At 40.9% G+C, this 19,179-nt stretch overlaps 1 protein-coding gene across 40 annotated transcripts; it reads left to right on the top strand.

The window, feature by feature from the left end:
• Positions 1 to 4,807: 4,807 nt before the first annotated feature.
• Positions 4,808 to 16,613, top strand: LOC147798153 (uncharacterized). Of its 40 annotated transcripts, none has more exons than XM_087141638.1 (11): positions 4,809 to 5,117; positions 5,669 to 5,746; positions 11,433 to 11,507; positions 11,813 to 11,887; positions 12,209 to 12,280; positions 12,602 to 12,679; positions 12,993 to 13,070; positions 13,385 to 13,459; positions 13,756 to 13,827; positions 14,141 to 14,218; positions 14,652 to 16,612. In XM_087141638.1, exons 1-11 carry the CDS (start codon positions 4,832 to 4,834, stop codon positions 14,657 to 14,659), a joined length of 975 nt encoding a protein of 324 aa, XP_086997764.1. In that variant the 5' UTR covers positions 4,809 to 4,831; the 3' UTR covers positions 14,660 to 16,612. The 40 variants fall into 40 exon arrangements, with proteins under 40 accessions (XP_086997765.1, XP_086997770.1, XP_086997771.1 ...); XM_087141631.1 differs by having other exon boundaries at positions 4,810 to 5,117; positions 13,382 to 13,459; XM_087141632.1 differs by having other exon boundaries at positions 4,810 to 5,117; positions 13,753 to 13,827.
• The last annotated feature ends 2,566 nt before the right edge of the window (positions 16,614 to 19,179 follow it).

A 19,179-nucleotide genomic window follows, 5' to 3' on the forward strand; every position in this document is an offset into this window, starting at 1 on the left:
CAAGGTTAAGTCTTTTATATTTTGGCGTATTGTACGCGGTGACCGGTCTCATATCAATCGATGTTTATTGTATGATACGAGGGCCTCAAAAGCCGGGTTGCCATCTTTCAAATTAAAGCTGCCGCAGGAAGTTGGCATTGTTTAATTCGGCCTCAAGATGGCGCCAAACACACTGCCTATGGCATTTTACCATTGTTCTTCATCTGCAAAGTTGCACAAAATTAACTGCTAAGAAGGCGTCACTGCTGACTATAAAAGAAATAAGTACAGATATATCATCTTTCACATTCTGCTCAGTTTTAATCAAGTGGCCCTTTGCAAATCTTCACGCAGAGAATGATGTTCTTCCCCGCAAAATCATTCCACATGGCCATCAACCTGTTTGTGAATGAAGCGCAGTTTAATCGTGTTGGCTGAACAGACGGTAAATCGAGCTGCTCTATATTTATCGAAAGGGAAATTGGTTAATAGGACACTCCAATGCACACAGATAGAGGAAACAGCTCAAGGGGCAGGCAGTGTCAGACCGGTCCTCATATTGTGACTGAAAACCTGCCAGATTTTCCTCCTACTACTGAGTCCGTTTTTGAGCAAACGTCCCAGTTATCCTTTTGCCGGGAATTTAATGCTCACCACAGCATTGCAGTATCCATTTGAATATTAAATGTTGGAATACGTAGGCGTGTGACATGCACAAATAGCAGCAAGAAGTGTACTCTTGACTTGTACATGTACAGAATAATTTTTGCCGATGAACGACACTCTCGAGAAAAAATCCACTCAAAGCAAACCATTCCACACGGAAGATCATTACCTTCTTCGTAGCGGTAAATGCTTAAAGTATGCGTCGGGGATCGATTGCATCAAGCACGCTAAAATGTGTATCGTCTTCTGATGGCACTTTCTACCACTTATTGCATTGTCTATTCAGACGGCGGCAAATGAACGAAGAACGAAGCACCAAAAACAAAATCACTTTTCTATAGAACCAGAGGTCTTGCACCTGTCTCATCATGGTAATACGGCAACATGAAACGCTGTAGTGTTCCCCACAGCTGCCATAAGGATGCGTTTATAGACAAAAACACAGTTCGGCTGAACACCTTGTAGTCTGACCAGTGTGCGCAACTACTTCCGGTTAGGGCTCTTAATACGGGAAACGATCGTTCACGCTGCATTTGTGCCACGGGGAGGGTGGGACCAAATTGCAGTAAGGGCATTCAACTCGGCACACAGATAACCGATACTATCTTGCCCCTTTTGCCTTATATCATTTTTGCCAGTGTCGTGGAGTCGGCGACATTCTCTCACTTTTTCGTCTGGTTAGTTTATTTGTGGCATCAACATCTGACAGCACAGGTGAGCTAACAAAGCAAGCCGGGTGAGGGATGCAAAACGTACAGCTAGGCTGACGGAAGACTAGATGAGAGAGACACAATAAACACTAATGATGTGCATGTTTCGGGTAGCACAGAATTCACATACGCAGAAGCTAAACATGGCTACCTAGTTACTTGTAAAAGTAATTTCTTACACAAGTACAAAGAGAAACAAACATACATACACCCGACAGACAAACAAAAAGAAAACAAAAGTCAACGTTTAACTACATCCGAATGGCCAGTTCTGCCCCATTCAAATCGTTAATCAAGTCGGACAACTTTTGTACAAACTTTGCAGTTTGCTTCACCATAGCATTCAATGTAGCCTAGTTTACATGCGAACATTGCCTAGCGCTGTTTTCGGGGAGTCACGCTTGAGGTTTTCGGCTCGTGCGAGTTATTAAACCTGTTTGCCATCCTCTCGTGTGAAAAATCGAATCGAGTGTGCATTCATTACCGAACTAAATACATGTTTCGTTTCGTCAAAAGACTTGTTTCTGTGTTGTAAGTACGTGTTTTCTTCCCTTTTTGTGCCAAAAAGTCAATTTCGTTTCGAGGGCTCCGGGCGTTATTTACTCATTTTCCCGCGACAATAGACTCATTTTCATGTTTGTCAACGTGTACTTGCCTTCTGCGGCTTCTCACGAAGGATTGCCAATTCTTTACCAGAGGGGGCAGTCAAACTATTTAAGTAAAATTTCTCAGGAGCGAAACGGTGAAAACAAAAGTCGAAGAAAGAAAAACCTCAGTTAACATGGAAAAAACTGTTGACAAAACAAAATAAGAAATTGTGCACAGTCAATGGAAAACAAACAACAAATCCTGCATGATTATGGTTTTGAAAATCCCTTTCGGAAAAGTCGTTGTCTCCAGCTGGAAAGAAAGGAGTGTAGCTTTCGAGTTTCTGGGATTCGGATTCAGTAGGTTCGTGTCGATACTTGAGATTCACCCTTTGCGCGAGGGAGCTGACTAAATACTGCGCGCTGCCTGTTTAACAAACCCACCGCCGGGCGAGGAGTGTATGAAAAGCGGGCAGCGCTGGCTCGGTGCTGTGGACTCGACTCGTGCATCGTACAAGGGCCACGCTGGGATAAGCTGGCCGGCGATGCCCTGGTTTGAAGGGTAGCTAGAGTGGACTTTTAAAAATACAGACCTTCAAAATGTACCTATGTGCCTCACTTAACCTTACCTTATTTTGAATTTACTCGTCACTAATTAAAAGGGTGTTTTACTGCTTTAGAGGTTTTTATCCCTATGAATGTTTTTACATTCATGAGCAAAACTGTGTTTTTTCCAAGGACGGAAGCCTAAAGTTACATTGGTATGTGGAAGGTCATGAAACTCCTGTATTTTTAAGGCTTTGCTGGCGTTAGTTTTCTCTTCTTCGTTGATTCATTGCTTTGTACGTACGTGGCAATAAACTAGTAATCTTTCCTCTCTCCGACATTTTTCAGTGATTAAATTCATAGGTTCACGATTAAAACAGAATAACGTATGTACTTGACCATGTTTTCCCGGGATGACATCACAGCAATAGCGCTCTTGGTAGTCTGGGAAAGCATGGATTAAAAAGTACATATTTCAATGCATTTAATCCAATAGAGGGAAGTCAAATCAATTGTTCACGCACTGAAGAAGAGTTTAAAGTTGCGGAAAAATAGTGTCTAACAAAATTCATTTTCATCGACACTTTAATACCCTGTAGTTCCTTTCACAAACCCTGGAAAAGTGTCTGCCATTACCCACTTTTGTACATTGTAGTGTTGTTATAGTTCGGCGAACTATGCTGGGAGTAAGGGTCAAGAGTGAAACGCCCCTGAGCAATGAGGAACCTCTGCTGGGGAAAAAGATCGAGGAAAACCATATGTTGAAGTTCTATTTCGCCAAGTCCTCCCCAGAGTTCTCAAGAAAAAACACTAAAATGTGGAAAATATTTAATCAGATGAATGGCTCGGTGAATTTAATAATTTACAACCAGTTCATTTTGGGGATTTTGTTTTAAATCAAGTCCACCAGGCCACGGCCGAATCCGAGAACAAGATCTTGATCTCAGCCTGTTGCAAATACGTAGGCAACAAACAACAGAGACCCGTTTTGGGGCAGAGTTTGTTATGCACCTGTCATGTCTTCTAAGACGTATCCTGATTTTAGGGTACTAACGCATAAAAAGAATGCTAATCCTTGAAAGGTGGAAGTACCGTTTAAAAAGTATAAGCTTTGTTGGTTAACAAATATGCACTTGTCCCCCACTGGATGGAGGCGCCACTGACTGGGGGCTGTACACCTACATTGCATGAGGGCGCCATCAACCGAAGCATCGTCAAGCAACCCAGGTAGTACAGAATTTTTGATCGAAATTTACACGCAACTGTGATGGCGCCCTCTATTCAGCAAAGTAAGAGAAGTTTATGAAGAGCTTTATTCCATGTTGACGTAGGCCGTGTTCGAATCTCTGGGCCCAGTTTCACGTAGCCACTACAGCATATTATTTGCAAACCATAAGCACTATTTCATGGCGGTGCTTGGCGTGGTTGGGCCAACTGATTGCACGCTCACAGAGATATCCACTATTACTACACTGGCCTATGCCAGGACGATTGCACGTATTACTGAATAGTTGTTGGAGCGCAGAGAATCGGTTATTACCGAATAACTGCAGCCCAGCCAATGAAATGATGCCAAACAGCTGAATGATAAAATTGTCTCGTTGAACAGTGAAGTGCGAGGTAGAAGGGTACAGTTGTCGAGTAGAATAATGAATTTGCCAAATGAAATTATGAAATTGCTAAAAAACGAACGATCTATAACCACCGAAGACAGCAATGGCCTTCCATGCTGCTGCCGTATCGAACACAATTATTTTCAACTCGAAGCTGGTCTTCAACATGGGTCACAAGATGAAGTCAACGGTGGCCTGTGAAATTCGACATGTTTTCAAGAACCTTTTGTCCAAATAGGTTCCAAAATGGAATGCCGGCACCATCTTCCATTATTACTATCGATATATCAGCAGGATCCAGGAACCGTAAGGTTCTCGTCGGTCCTTGACAACAAAAGGACTACAATCAGTCGCTCAGGGAATAAAGTACTTGACTGAGTAGTACCTGCTGAAGGAAAAGTCGTTTTCTTCGTGCAACCATGACTTGAACAAGAACCCAAAATATCTTGTTATTGTGCATGTTCCCAAGTTGGATTTATGTAAGGTAGACTGGGTATTTGTAAAGCTGCAGCAAGCTTGTGGGACGGACAATCCCCAGACAAGTTCTTTACAGAGGGCCAAGTAGTTTGAAATGGTCCAGCGGTCACTTTAAACAGCACGAGCTTTCATGCCGCAGGGTATAAAATTGCTTGAAAACTTCAATTGAAAGTGGAGGTCCTGGACTTTTATCAGTCTGCAAACTATTGACGTTTGGGTTCCGTGTCTATCAATCGTCGTCCCCGACAGGTCCATGCGGGTGCGCAACGACCAAGTATATAGGTCGTGCAGAAGTCGTGGGAAAGCAGATTGTGGGTTAAGCTGGTGTGGTGATCGACGTTCAGTTAGAACCGTCACTGCTCAGTGCAGTCCTGGTTGCATTATATCATTGAATCCACAGAGATTTTTTAAAATGGATATCCGCATCTATTCTTACGTTGCTACCCTTCTCTGTCTGTATTGCATAGCAGCCGCTGGTGATGAACTTGCACCGCCGGGCCTGAAATTGGACTTGAGAAGAATCGGTCGTCATGTGCGCGGTACTGTTACTTCTTTGACTTGACCAGAAATCAAACCAGCCCATTGTACCCAGGCATAGTAGTCTGTGTTCTGTTTTATGCACCTACAATAAAAGCATCTGTACGTAAGCCCAATCGCACCACCGAAGAAATCTCAGCGGGAAATTAATTTGTTTTTTCGAATTACTATCCGTTGCTTCAATTATTTATTCGTTAGTTCTTATTACTAATTTATTACCATGCATTAAGGATTAGTAACTAGTTATTTTCAATAAGTAATTTGAAATAACGAAAACATAATTCGTAATAACAAATTGGTTTCTCAGTGAAAGTTGTATTTTTGTGGCTTGATTTGGCTTTCGTTCATCTGTCTGAATACTACGAGGCCGTTTGGCAGTGCTCTTGGGAAAGCAGGCGGACAGTTGAGATTCTTGATCCACTCCGTCATGAAGCGTCACTGATCAGTCATTGCACTGATTAATAATGTCATTGCATCCAAACAGGTAACAAGCAAGTGGAACTTCATACCTGCTCTAATGTCTCAATGTTTTTTTCTTCTCTGAACTGTGCAGCAACTGCTGACGAACATGGAAGATCATCGAAGGGCCTGACTGGATCTGATGGGAAAAGAATCGGCCGTTATGCCCGCGGTATGGATACCCGTTTACTTGGCCAGGAATTAAATAATCATTCTAACCTATTCTAAAGCATACCGGTACTATGCCACAAGACGAGTTATCAGATTGGTCTAGATTGTCGAGAATAAGCTTAGCCTCAGTAATAAAAATTGCGAATTTGAAGCGACTGTTTGTAGAGCGTGATGGGGCCTACTGAACACTAAATCCCGCCTGGCACGGAACACAAGATAAAACGTTACCCTACTATACGTTTTCCCGGGCAATTTCAGCAAAAAAATCCGCTCATTTTCGCCAACACGCATTCACATTCGCACAGATGCTACAGTTCGGCTTGTTTGGGGGTTTCTTTTTCCCTAATCTAGCATTCACATTCGTTTTGGTGCACACAATTTTTGTTAGCTTGGCCGTTCAGTTTCGTTTCCGTCATTTATTTTCGTGTATGGGCTTCCGAGACTACATATCAAACTTCTCAAGTCTAATCAGTGCTCCCTTTATCCAGAACCTCCAGTCAAATTAGAAATCATTGAGGCGGACAGGATATTTTACCTGCCAGTGATTTTCATTTCTGTTCACAGTAAATCTATTCTGGGTGTTTAATTTAGGAGTATTCGAGAAGTTAATGCCGTCGGCCTTTCATTGTTAATCGTCATGTTTGATATAATTCCGGTTCTTTAATAAATGTGTTGGTAATTGTGAATAATTCTTTGGTATCCTATTTTGTGTCTAAGCCTATTTCCTGAGTCAAATCAAAACTTTTTGTTTGCTCTTAGTTGTTTGTACCAACGCTGATCATTTTGTGTTTCATACCTGATTCTTTTCAAAATATATTTACACGTAAAAGTTAACAAAAGCTCAGGGAAACAAAACCATGGTTAGCATTAACATATAAACAGCTAATAACTTGAATCAAAACTTGTTCACAGGTCTTTCTATGGAAAGCGTTAAACATCTTTTCCGTATCCTCTACATATGCTCATTTTTCTGTCAGAATCCGGCCGCAACAACTTTTGTGCGAAGTTACGTTGACAAGAAGCTGTCTCGAGATCCACCGTTAAACCTTTTGTCTCGGAAAATCAGATTTTATATAGGATCAAGAAAGCGCCTATCGCTGGAACGAAAATAATTTCCCACAAGTGAAACGAGATTGCGTGTTGACTAACTTGAATGTGCATGAACGAAGCGACTTTTGGAATTTGAATGAAGTCAAGTAGGCCCTATTCTCCGAAAAAAAATGCCCAATAACGAAATCAAATGCCTACTTTTGATTTTCGAATGTTCGTGGGCACAATCGTGCTTTTTGTAACAAATTTGAATGAGCCTTGTGTTAATTGAACGACATTTTGCCGAAATTGGCCAGGAAAACCTGTATCAAACTGAAATGGAAAAAGTGTTCAAAATGTAGACTCTAAAAACTCCCAGGTCAGGTTGACCCAGAATTGAGTCCCATTCGGCGTGACCTGTTTTTGGGTTCAAAAAATGACCCCCTTTCAGATCGTATTTTACCCTTTCTGGGTCATAATTTGACCCAGAAAAGGGTCACGCCGAATAGGACCCAATTCTGGGTTAATCTGATCTTGGAGGTTTTAGAGTGAAGTCTTGAATGCCCACGAAGTAGAATGACTATAAAACGAACCGGAATTGAAGAGCCAAAATCGTGTGTGCACGAAAACGAACTGAATTCGATAAAATCGAAAATGCGACGCCATAATGCACAGTGTTGACCTTCCTGCATGAATGAGAATGCCTGTTCACGAAACTGAATGTCATTTTTGGCATGGAAAACCCATTGCCAAGTAAGCTTGCACATTTGTGTAGCAGCAATTTTGTGGGTGTCAATCGACTAGACAAGCTCTTTTATGATTATTTGAAACGCTTTTAACAGTAGGAGCCCTTATCCCCGCATGAGCTCGAAAAATTTCATTGAAATTGGAAGGCCAGATATTTTTGCTCGTGAATGTATTAGGCCCTATTAACTGTTTTGTTTGGTCTTTATCAATTGTCCTCCCTGAGAGGTCGCAAAAGGTAAACTTTGCATGGCAAAAAACCAGGCAGTTCAGGCAGAATTCGTGCGAAAGTAGAGGGACAGTTCCCTTAATTTTCCTTTTTATTAGTTAACTACTGAATAGTGCAATGGCTGTTTCTGGCTAAGAATGTCATGGTGCCGTACATTTCAATTGGCGCAGATGAAATAAAGTCTTCACAGTAAAAAAAAATAAGAATAGGCCAAAGATAAAATGAGTTTGAAAGTTCTAAGACGATAAGGTTTTCTGTTTGTTAATGTTGCCCGGTTAAGATCTACCTTTCAGAAGCTTATTTTTTGGGGGGGTGGAGGGGTGGGGGTCAATGCCCTATAGACCAGTTCTTTAAAGATGGGCCACGTTATTCAAATCTGGTCAGTGGCTACCCTTGTGGATCGCAGCAAGTATTGGTCGTAGAAAACAAACCAAATCAGTTACCTACTCAGCATCAAGTCCACAACTGACTCCCTTGGCGTGGCAAACTATAGAAATTGCTTTGAGCATAACTCATGTGCAGCCGACTCGGTACAGAAGTAAAAAAATCGTGGGTTAAGCGCATGCGGCTAGGCCTACCGCAAACAGACGGTCGCTCGTTGCGTGTACATTGATAAAATTGCCAGTAACGACGTTTTACAAGGAAATGTGCAAAGAAATACTTTGAAATCCCTCTGTTTTTCAAGGAAGGCGAAAATGAGACCTATGGAAATGAAATAAATGAGATAAAAGTTGGGTTTTTGAAAGACGAATCGAAAAACAGGAATGTCCGTGTTCAAAAACCTGGATCTTCCCTCAGCTGTTATTATGCAATGACTATAACCGTGCAAAAACATTCACAACCGTCTGAAATAATACGGGCGATTCACAATAGCGCGCCACCAAGAGTTTGCAACACGTTGGCCAATCATAACGCACGAAATTTGTCGATCCTTTTGCAGACGCGCATTGGGTCGACAAATTTCGCGCACTGTGATTGGCCAACGCGTTGCAAACTCTTGGTGGCGCACTATTGTGAAACGGCCGTATTCCAAAACGATTACCGGTATATATGTATCATGTTTATTGGGCCGCACGCTGCTTAGCCTTATCCCCAAGACGCCATTGTACCTCCTAACGACTCACAAAATAGGCCAGCTCACTTGATCGCATTAGTCTTGAAAATCTTTCAGTCTTGGCTTTCAGAGGGAACGAGTCGCCATTGCGAAAGCGTTCACTATAAGTCATGCGACGGTTGTAAACACAGTCACTATTTAATCCTAGGAGTCTATGTCGTTATATCCACATACATTACAAAATGGATCTTCATATCTGTTCTTATGTTGCAATCTTTGCCTCTCTGTTCTATATAGCAACTGCTGACGAATTCGGAGACCCGCCGGGCCGGGAAGGATTACACGGGGATACAATCAAATTTGAAAAAAAAATATGAAAAATAGGACAAGTGTATCGGTCTGCGTCATGAAATTCTTTATGAAATGTAAAGCATGGTTGCAGCTCTCTACCGTCAGAGCAGAGAAATAATTGTGACTAAAACTTTACTGTTTGGGTACCAGTGTGCCATTTAGATTACTTGCATAAAGACACTGAGCAGTCAAATAATATCCATCCGCCCATTCAACAGTACACAATACACGCATGAGTCGTTCACACATACACATTATTTGAAACCCTGTAATTGTCGTTCTCAGCTTAGCGACGATCCTTTCTCATCACGAAAAGTTTTTAAAGTTGAAACGCAGGAAAGAAACATTAACTCAGGAATTCTGCACTATTAAAACGAAGAAATCTTTCATTAAAAGATAGCACGTAGAAAAAATGGAAAAGATGTATCTATTGAAAACAAACTTGGAAAAAATAGACTTCACTTTTTCAAAATTATACTTGATGGCACTCCAGGGCTTTTGAACTTTTTTTGGGGGGGGGGGTAATAAATGGCACTCGTAAATAAGAATTTAGCTTCGTGTTAATTTCACTTTCAAAGAACAGTTGATCAGGCGATATCACGCCATGTTGACCAATATCGCCAAGAAACCCCGTCTGCATACACTGGAACAGGAGGAAAATACATTGGCAATAAAGAAAACTCACCGAAAGCCGCCACGCGTCATTACATGCAGAGACGGATAAACCTCATTGTTGGCCTTCGCACGCAATGTCTTGTCTGTCCTGTTGTACGAATGAATGGACCATAAAGCAAATGGACCCCCTGCTCGAACCTGGGAAATGAATGATTTTATTTTGAGTTTAACTTCTACAAAAAACCCACGCCAATTTTTTTGGCCCTAGCTTGACAGCTAGATGGATGCCATATTCACAAAGGATCTACTATATCATGCGCGAAATATGGTCACCTCTTACTCGACTTTGTTTTGAAGTACATCGTTCCAAGAGGTTTTAGAGTTATCAGTTTGTGTAGCTTGCGGGGTGCAAAATATGGATCCAGAACCAAATTTTCGAGGGGGACAATTTTTTTTGTTGATAAGGGACGACAATTTGGAAATGTTTTCATGTAATCTTAATGTCCCCTTCTGAGGGATTAGCCTTCATTTAGGGGCTTTTTACACGCGTTTAAGGGAAGGGAGATAAAACATAGCTAAAAACTCGTCTTTACGTCATTTTACAAAAAAAAATGGTTTGCCCCGTTCTATCCCCTCGCACTTGACTAGTACGAGACATTGCCTTTACCCATGGGTAGAGAATTCTTCTCACAGGGGGGGGGGGTGATTTCTGAAAGCACAGCACGGCCTCCATCCCAGGTGAGATAGTGACGCCAGCAAGTGCGCAGGCTAAGAGTATGTACAGTCAGGGATTTGAAAAGTAGGGGAAGATTATATTGCTAATCCCACAGGTCAAAACGTGGGGGGTATATCCGCGAGGTGATATACAAAAAAGAAATCTTTGCCTATCAAGCTAAAATGAAAGAAGCGCATCAGTTCCCTCGGTCAGACAAAATACATGTATAATCGTTAAATTGGACATAGTCTAAATGTACTGTATGTTATCAGTTTTCGAAATGTTTCATTTTAGGTAAGGTTGAAATTCATTTCACTTAACCAAACCAAGAAATGCAAGTACTGTATCAAACATAGAATTTTTTCCGACTGACATTGTAATAATGTGAGAATGCAAGTTCTTTGTCGTAGAACTTCAGTCGAAATGTACTGTTGCGGCTGTAGTATGATTTGGTAACATAATGAAACCCGAGCTGGACCAAACGAGGGAGCAATTTTCCTTGCAACGAAGGCTCCTTTTGTTGAACTGAACTTCGCTGGTTCACGTACAACTATAAAATGCACACGTTACGGTCGCGTTGCTACCAGCAAAATGAAAACTCCCCACCAACATGGCTCTTTTCAACCAACCCACGAGGGGATTCTTCTACTCAAGGCGCATTAATCGAATTTCAACTTACCTGACGACCGAGGTGTGCGCGGCAGGGAAACTTTCTAAACTTGATTAGGCATTAAACGAGTCCAACTTGTCTTATTGTGGTGTTATGTATGAGTACGAGTACGGGAAAATGTTCATTAGAGTGCCATTATACGAATACATTTCCATGCATACGTTTACAGGGTAAAGTACTGAAGAACGAGTACGAGTACTAAAACGTCGTCATCATGCCTACAAAACGGATCTTCATATCTGATGTTATGCTGCAATCTTTTCTTGTCTGTTCTATATAGCAGCTGCTGACGAATTCAGCGGGCCACCGAGCCGCAAAGGATTAAACGGGAATACAATCGACCGTCATGTGCGCGGTAAGGGGACTTTTTAAAACCTCATTAGGAATAACACAATCATTTCTTATTGTTTTTGCTGGGTTTTTGTACCTGGCATAGAAGTCAAGTATCTTTCCACAAACATTAGTAATTTTTTCCGCACGAGTACGGGAAAATGTTCTTGAGGGTTCGATTATACGAATACATTTTCATGTGTACCAGTACAGAGTAAAATATAGGTACTGAAGCACGAGTTCCAGTAATAACCCCCAGTCAGAATGCCTACAAAATGGATCTTTATATCTGCTCTGACGTTGCAATCTTTTCTTGTATGTTCTATACAGCTGCTGACGAATTCAGAGGGCCGCCGCCGGGCTGGAGAGGATTAAACGGGGATACAATCGGCCGTCAAGTGCGCGGTATGGTGACATTTTTAAACCTCTTTAGGAATAACACAATAATTCATTATTGTTTTTTGCTCGGTTTTTTGTTCCCGGGGATAGTGGTCGGGTACCTTTCCACAAACAAAAATACTAGTACCTTTTCCATTTCTGTAAGAGTATGAGTACGGGAAAATGTTCATGAGAGTGCGATTATACGAGTACATTTTCATGCGTACGAGTAGCCTACAGTGTAAAGTACTCGAGCACGAGAACTAAAACCCAGTCATCATGCCTACAAAACAGATCCTCATACCTGATCTTATGTTGCAATATTTTCTTCTCTGTTCTACATAACAGCTGCTGACGAATTGGGATTGCCGCCGGGCCGGAAAGGATTTAACGGGGATACAATCGACCGTCATGTGCGCGGTATGGTGACATTTTTTAAACCTCATTAGAAATAACACAATCATTCCTTATTGTTTTTTGCTCGGTTTTTGTATCCGGGCATAGTAGTCGAGTACCTTTCCACAAACACAAATACTAGTACCTTTTCCATTTCTGTAAGAGTGCGAGTACGGGAAAATGTTCTTGAGAGTGCGATTATACGAATACATTTTCATGCTTACGAGTACAGAGTAAAATGTACTCGAGCACGAGTTCCTGTACTAAAACCCAGTCAGAATGCCTACAAAATGGATCTGTATATCTGATCTGATGTTGCAATCTTTTCTTGTCTGTTCTATATAGCAGCTGCTGACGAATTCAGAGGGCCGCCGCCTGGCCGCAAAGGATTAAACGGGAATACAATCGACCGTCATGTGCGCGGTATGGTGACATTTTTAAAACCTCTTTAGGAATATCATGATTATTCTTTAATGTTTTGTGCTCGGTTTTTGCACCCTGGCATAGTACTCGAGTACCCTTCCACGAACACAAATACTAGTACCTTTTCCATTTCTGTAAGAGTATGAGTACGGGAAAATGTTCATGAGAGTGTGATTATACGAATACATTTTCATGCATACGTTTACAGGGTAAAGTACTCGAGTACGAGTACTAAAACATCGCCATCATGCCTACAAAACGGATCTTCATATCTGATGTTATGTTGCAATCTTTTCTTGTCTGTTCTACATAACAGCTGCTGACGAATTGGGATTGCCGCCGTCGGGTTGGAAAGGATTAAACGGGAATACAATCGACCGTCATGTGCGCGGTATGGGGACTTTTTAAAACCTCATTAGGAATAACACAATCATTCCTTATTGTTTTGTGCTCGCGCATAGTAATCGAGTAGCCTTCCATGCACGAACACCAATACTAGTACCTTTTCCATTTCTGTAAGAGTACGAGTACAGGAAAATGTTCATGAGAGTGCGATTATACGAATACATTTTCATGCTTACGAGTACAGAGTAAAATGTACTCGAGCACGAGTTCCTGTACTAAAACCCAGTCAGAATGCCTACAAAATGGATCTGTATATCTGATCTGATGTTGCCATCTTTTCTTGTCTGTTCTATATAGCAGCTGCTGACGAATTCAGCGGGCCGCCGCCGGGCTGGAAAGGATTAAACGGGAATACAATCGACCGTCATATGCGCGGTATGGGGACTTTTTAAAACCTCATTAGGAATAACACAATCATTCCTTATTGTTTTTGCTGGGTTTTTGTACCTGGCATAGTAGTCAAGTATCTTTCCACAAACATTAGTAATTTTTTCCACACGAGTACGGGAAAATGTTCTTGAGGGTTCGATTATACGAATACATTTTCATGCATACGTTTACAGGGTAAATTACTCGAGTACGAGTACTAAAACATCGCCATCATGCCTACAAAACGGATCTTCATATCTGATGTTATGCTGCAATCTTTTCTTGTCTGTTCTATATAGCAGCTGCTGACGAATTCAGAGGGCCGCCTGGCCGCAAAAGATTAAACGGGAATGCAATCGACCGTCATGTGCGCGGTATGGTGACATTTTTAAAACCTCTTTAGGAATATCATGATTATTCCTTATTGTTTTGTGCTCGGTTTTTGCACCCGGGCATAGTAGTCGAGTACCCTTCCACGAACACAAATACTAGTACCTTTTCCATTTCTGTAAGAGTATGAGTACGGGAAAATGTTCATGAGAGTGTGATTATACGAATACATTTTCATGCATACGTTTACAGGGTAAAGTACTCGAGTACGAGTACTAAAACATCGCCATCATGCCTACAAAACGGATCTTCATATCTGATCTTATGTTGCAATATTTTCTTCTCTGTTCTACATAACAGCTGCTGACGAATTGGGATTGCCGCCGTCGGGTTGGAAAGGATTCAACGGGAATACAATCGACCGTCATGTGCGCGGTATGGGGACTTTTTAAAACCTCATTAGGAATAACACAATCATTCCTCGTTGTTTTGTGCTCGGATTTTGTACCGGGCATAGTAGTCAAATACCTTTGGACGAACACAAAACCCTACTACTTTTTCCATTTTTCCCGTACGAGTACGGGAAATGTTCTTGAGAGTGAGATTTGGCCTATACGTATATATTTTCATGCGTACGAGTACAGAGTAAAGTACTCCAACACGAGTACGAGTACATGTACTAAAACACAGTCAGCATGCCCATTCAAGTGCTTTATGTAGTTGGACGTTGTTTTTCCTGTAAGAAGGGAAGCAACTTCTTTCCTCATCATGAATACCATTCCATGATCACATTCTCCCCAGCAATTCTGGTTCGGCAATTCATAATCATATTATTTCTCTCCTTCTTCCTACTAATTTTTCCCGCCAGTCAAGTAGCAAAGTGATCGACGTGTTTCATCAATTGGCAGCGTGTGTGGCGTGGAATCTGTTTCCTTCGTCATCTTACCACACTGGGCAGAGTAAACCTGGCCTGGTGATGCGCCCATACGCCGAAGTTGGCCTCGCTTTCAAACGTTACGCAGTTGGTTATCCGCTAGATAAACTCATATTTAGACAATTTTTACGATGATGATCTTTTATTTAGCTGTTACTTTAGGTTATTTTAAACTAGACAGCAAAAGAAACTTGCCACTTCTGTCGAAGACCACGCATAAAAATTTACTCCATAACCAAGTTGCTGTGCATGTGAATTTCTTCCTTGTTATATAGATAATTACTTGCTTTTGGGGCATGTAATTAGTAAGGGGTATTGCAGCATGCCTGTGTACAAAACTTGTTTATCTCTATGGAGTGAATTTTTATGTGTTGCCTTTGACAGAAGTGGCAAGTTTCTTTTGCTGTCCAGTGTAGATTTGTTCACTATATCCAATATCGTTAGACTATTAGAAATTTGCTTTCAGCTGTATAAAATCCTCTCCTATTTCTGAAACATGATTTCTTGTTTCTTTGGGTTTTTCCTTCTTGAACATGAGGGAGGGTGGATGAACAATCACACATAGGTAGCAGAAATAATTAGTCACTATAGCACATTTTATTTTTTGTAGCGAGTTTGGAAGATTTGTACAAGTTAAAACCATTTTTTCTTCTTCTTTTACGAAACAACTGACCATAATTGAACATGTTTTTGTGTGAATGGTAAAAGTTACAGGAAACTCACGGTAAGCGACCCAAATAACGCAGATAGATAAACGTTATCGTTTCACTACTCGACGAGACCAAAATCTTAAATCAACATTACGGCCGTGTTTGTTTTACTTGGAAATTAATACCATTTTTCATGCAGCTAAGACACCAATGGTTGCAGTGTTTAATCAAATGACTCCTGGGGAGAGCGGCCACAGGCAGTATAGACGGAGGGCACCTTTTCAAAGACAGTTTTATATATAGGAGGTCCATCGAAGCCGACATTCAGACCTTGTTTCTAATACTCTGTGCCAATTTCAAAGCTGATTGCATCCTAGTTGATGCCTTGGCTGTCACTGCCAGGATATCGGCCGTTGGAAATTAAGCCACGCAGCTTGTACCAGACTTTCTGACCGTTTCCTCGTTCCTATTCATTCCTAAGTCAACTTGTACCATGATTTTTCACCCTACACCTCATTTCTATTCATTTCAAAATGATCATATGATTATGCTTATGCATATTCATGTGACCTTTTCACATTTCTATTCCAAAGGTCAAATTGTACCAGACAGGCCCCCTCCACTACGATGGTTTCACTTCCGATTAATCCACAGAATACTGGGTACTAATTCTTTCTTATTTAATTAAAGTAAATAAGTTGGATTCTAACGTTTATAACTTCTACAAAGATGAAGAGCCAATCCTTATTCACCTTTTCAGTAATTGCCAGGATGCTATTTCTTTTTTGAAATTCATTAGTAGATTGGACAAAACTAAGATTCAGCTTGTAATATACAATCAGCTATGACTGTTCAGTGTTACTAACACTAGATTTAAATGCCTTAATTCTCTTGATTTCTAGATTTTACATCTATACAATGAAAATGAACGGTAAACGCCCTTCAGTAGAACTTTTGAAGAACGATATCCACAGGCATTATAACGTATGAAAAATACTTGTTGTCAACGGTACTTTTCAGAAATTTCGGTTGAAATGGGAAAATTACTTTGCACTTTGTCCATACAACTACTAGTAATTTGGCACAAAAATAAGGTATTAATAAGACATTAATATTTCATCATTATATTGAATTTCCGTGGATATGAGAGAAATAAAATCGTACTTCAGGAAAAAAATCGTGTAATGATGTACAATTTCGTTTTCACGTAAGCACGGGTAGTGAAAACAAACGGGCGTGAACAAGGAGACCTCAGTACAAGGCCGTCAGAAGTGGAAGGTCGTTAAATGAAATTCGTTTTTTAATCCATCTCTAGGTGATTTTTCCTAAACATCACTTGAGGAAAAAAGGTAGAATTCAAAGATGAGTGTTTCATGGGGTGGTTTCAGTTAGGAATCATTCTTTTAAGATCATTGAACGTGATAGGACAGTTACGTTCCATGTAAAACCCCATAGGCGGACCACGCAAGGGTTCCGGAAGCGCGCTCGAGCTGGCGATCACGGATATGCTTAACACGCTGAACATGATCTGTCCACAAAAAGTACACAAATTGGATTAACAGTTACAAATTAACAACATGATCAACAACGGCAATTTGTTTATCCAATTAATATTAAGCAATCGTAACTAATCACAGAATAACAGACAATTAACAGGATGGATTATAATAACCTTGTGTATAGGTGTACATGTGCGTGACGCCCGACTATATGCAATAAACCCTATACCTGGACATGTGCTTACAGTTGTAACTTTGTACGTTGTCTCTGCTTTTGTTGTATTTTCTACCCCATTAAATACTCAAACCTATCCCGAAATGCCTATAGAAAACCATTAGAGCCAATAAAGTAAATTTAAATAATGCAATAAATGAATCCCACTTACGACTTCGGGATGACGTGTGTCCTGATACCAAATTACATGGCGACTCATGAAGTTAGCTGAAATGTCTAGATAGTGTGCCGCTTAACAGCGCCCTCTATTGACAAATGGCAACAAACAAATTAATACATCGATAAAAGAGCATTCTGACTTAACACAGTCACAGATCGGTGTTTGCCTACACACCACGAATTTGTGTACAGTGTATGTGAAAATATGGCAAGTGTATTGGTCTGCGAAGTGAAGCATGCTTTTAACTCTCTTGTAAGCTTAGTTGGGGCTTTTGTGCCACTATGATTACTTGCAGAAAACAAGTGGACAAATACATTTACATATAGTCATCCGCCTATTAAAGTACACGTGCAGGCACGCATCTTGTGTACAGCATTAGTTGTACCCCTGTGAATATCGTTGTAAGGACTGTGCCGATCTTCTCTTGTGATTTGAAAGTTTCCAAAGCTGTAGCACGGGAAAGAAGACGTGAACTCAGGAAATCTGTACCTTAAAAACGGAGACTGCTTTAAAATATCTTTTGATAAATACCAACCACTGTCGCCAGGAATTTGGCTTCGTGTCTACTTCATTCACAAACGCAAGTTGATGGTGCAATATATCACTTTCAGTTGATAAATGCCAAAAACGACCGTCTCCACACAATGGAACTGGAGGGTTTGTCGAAAAGTGCACTGACAATGAAGTAGCTGGCTCAAAGCCGGCACACTTCCTTTCATGTCCAGATGGACTGACAAACCTCATTGTTGGCCTTCGCATGCAATGTGTTGTGCTGCAATACTTATCGGTATAAAATAAACAGATCCTACGCCCAATGGCGGCCTTGTAATCTCTGTAAAAGGGAAAGGTTATTATGTAGTCGTCCTTTTCGGGTTTAATTTCAACGCAACGCGGATGCCATTTTGAGGCCTTAGATTAGCACAGCTGTTTGAGTTTTATTCACAGAGCGGATCTGCTGAATCATATGCAAAGTATGGGTATACCCTTTTACTTGACCAGGAATTAAATTAGCATCCTAACCTGTTCTGAAACCACAACTTTGGGCCAACCATCAAACGCTGAGATAGGACAGCAAGTTTTCAGAGCTACCAGTTTGTATGGCTCGTTAAGTACAAGCTTAGCCTCAACATCCTCGTTGTCTGATGACACTTTCTACGACTTATTGTACTTTATTCAGACATCGGCAAATGAACGGCAAATGAAGCACGAAAAACAGTATCACTTCTCTTAAGAAAAAAAAGGTCTTGCACCTGTCTCAATAACGCTTGTGTGATGAATCATAGAACGACAGAAGTGCAAACTGTAGTTGCACGTCGATGTCGCCAACAACAGCCCTAGGCATCATGTACATAATGTACATGTACTTGTGCACGTACATGTACATGTACATGGCAAAAAGAAATGCACACGATTCCCTTTATAACAAGGGGGGCTACAGCAGGGCTCAGTTCTCTTTCCACAGAATTCTTTATTTCAAGTGGGCTACGTGTGTGTTAAAAAAATGAAAATTGTTGGCCTGCGTAGTTTATGTTAAAGTGGACTACCCAAGTTTAAGATGAAGCTAATTTTAGCCGTTTTGCCAGTGTCGTGGAGTCGGCGACATTCTCTCATTTTTTTCTTCTGGTTAGTTTATTTGTGGCATCAACATCTGACAGCACAGGTGAGCTAATAAAGCAAGCCGGGTGATGGATACAAAACGCACAGCTAGGCTGACGGAAGACTAGATGAGAGAGGCATAATAAACACTAATGATGTGCATGTTTGGGTAGCACAGAATTCACATACGCAGAAGCTAAACATGGCTACCTAGTTACTTGTAAAAGAAATCTCTCACACAAGAGCAAAAAGAAACAAACATTCACCCGACAGACAAAAAAGTGAACATTAAACTACATCCGAATTGCCAATTCTCTCCCAT

This window comes from Acanthaster planci, linkage group LG09 (genome assembly GCF_054643075.1).
Source record: "Acanthaster planci isolate LZ-2023a linkage group LG09, COTS_SCS, whole genome shotgun sequence".
NCBI classification, from domain to species: Eukaryota; Metazoa; Echinodermata; class Asteroidea; order Valvatida; family Acanthasteridae; genus Acanthaster; species Acanthaster planci.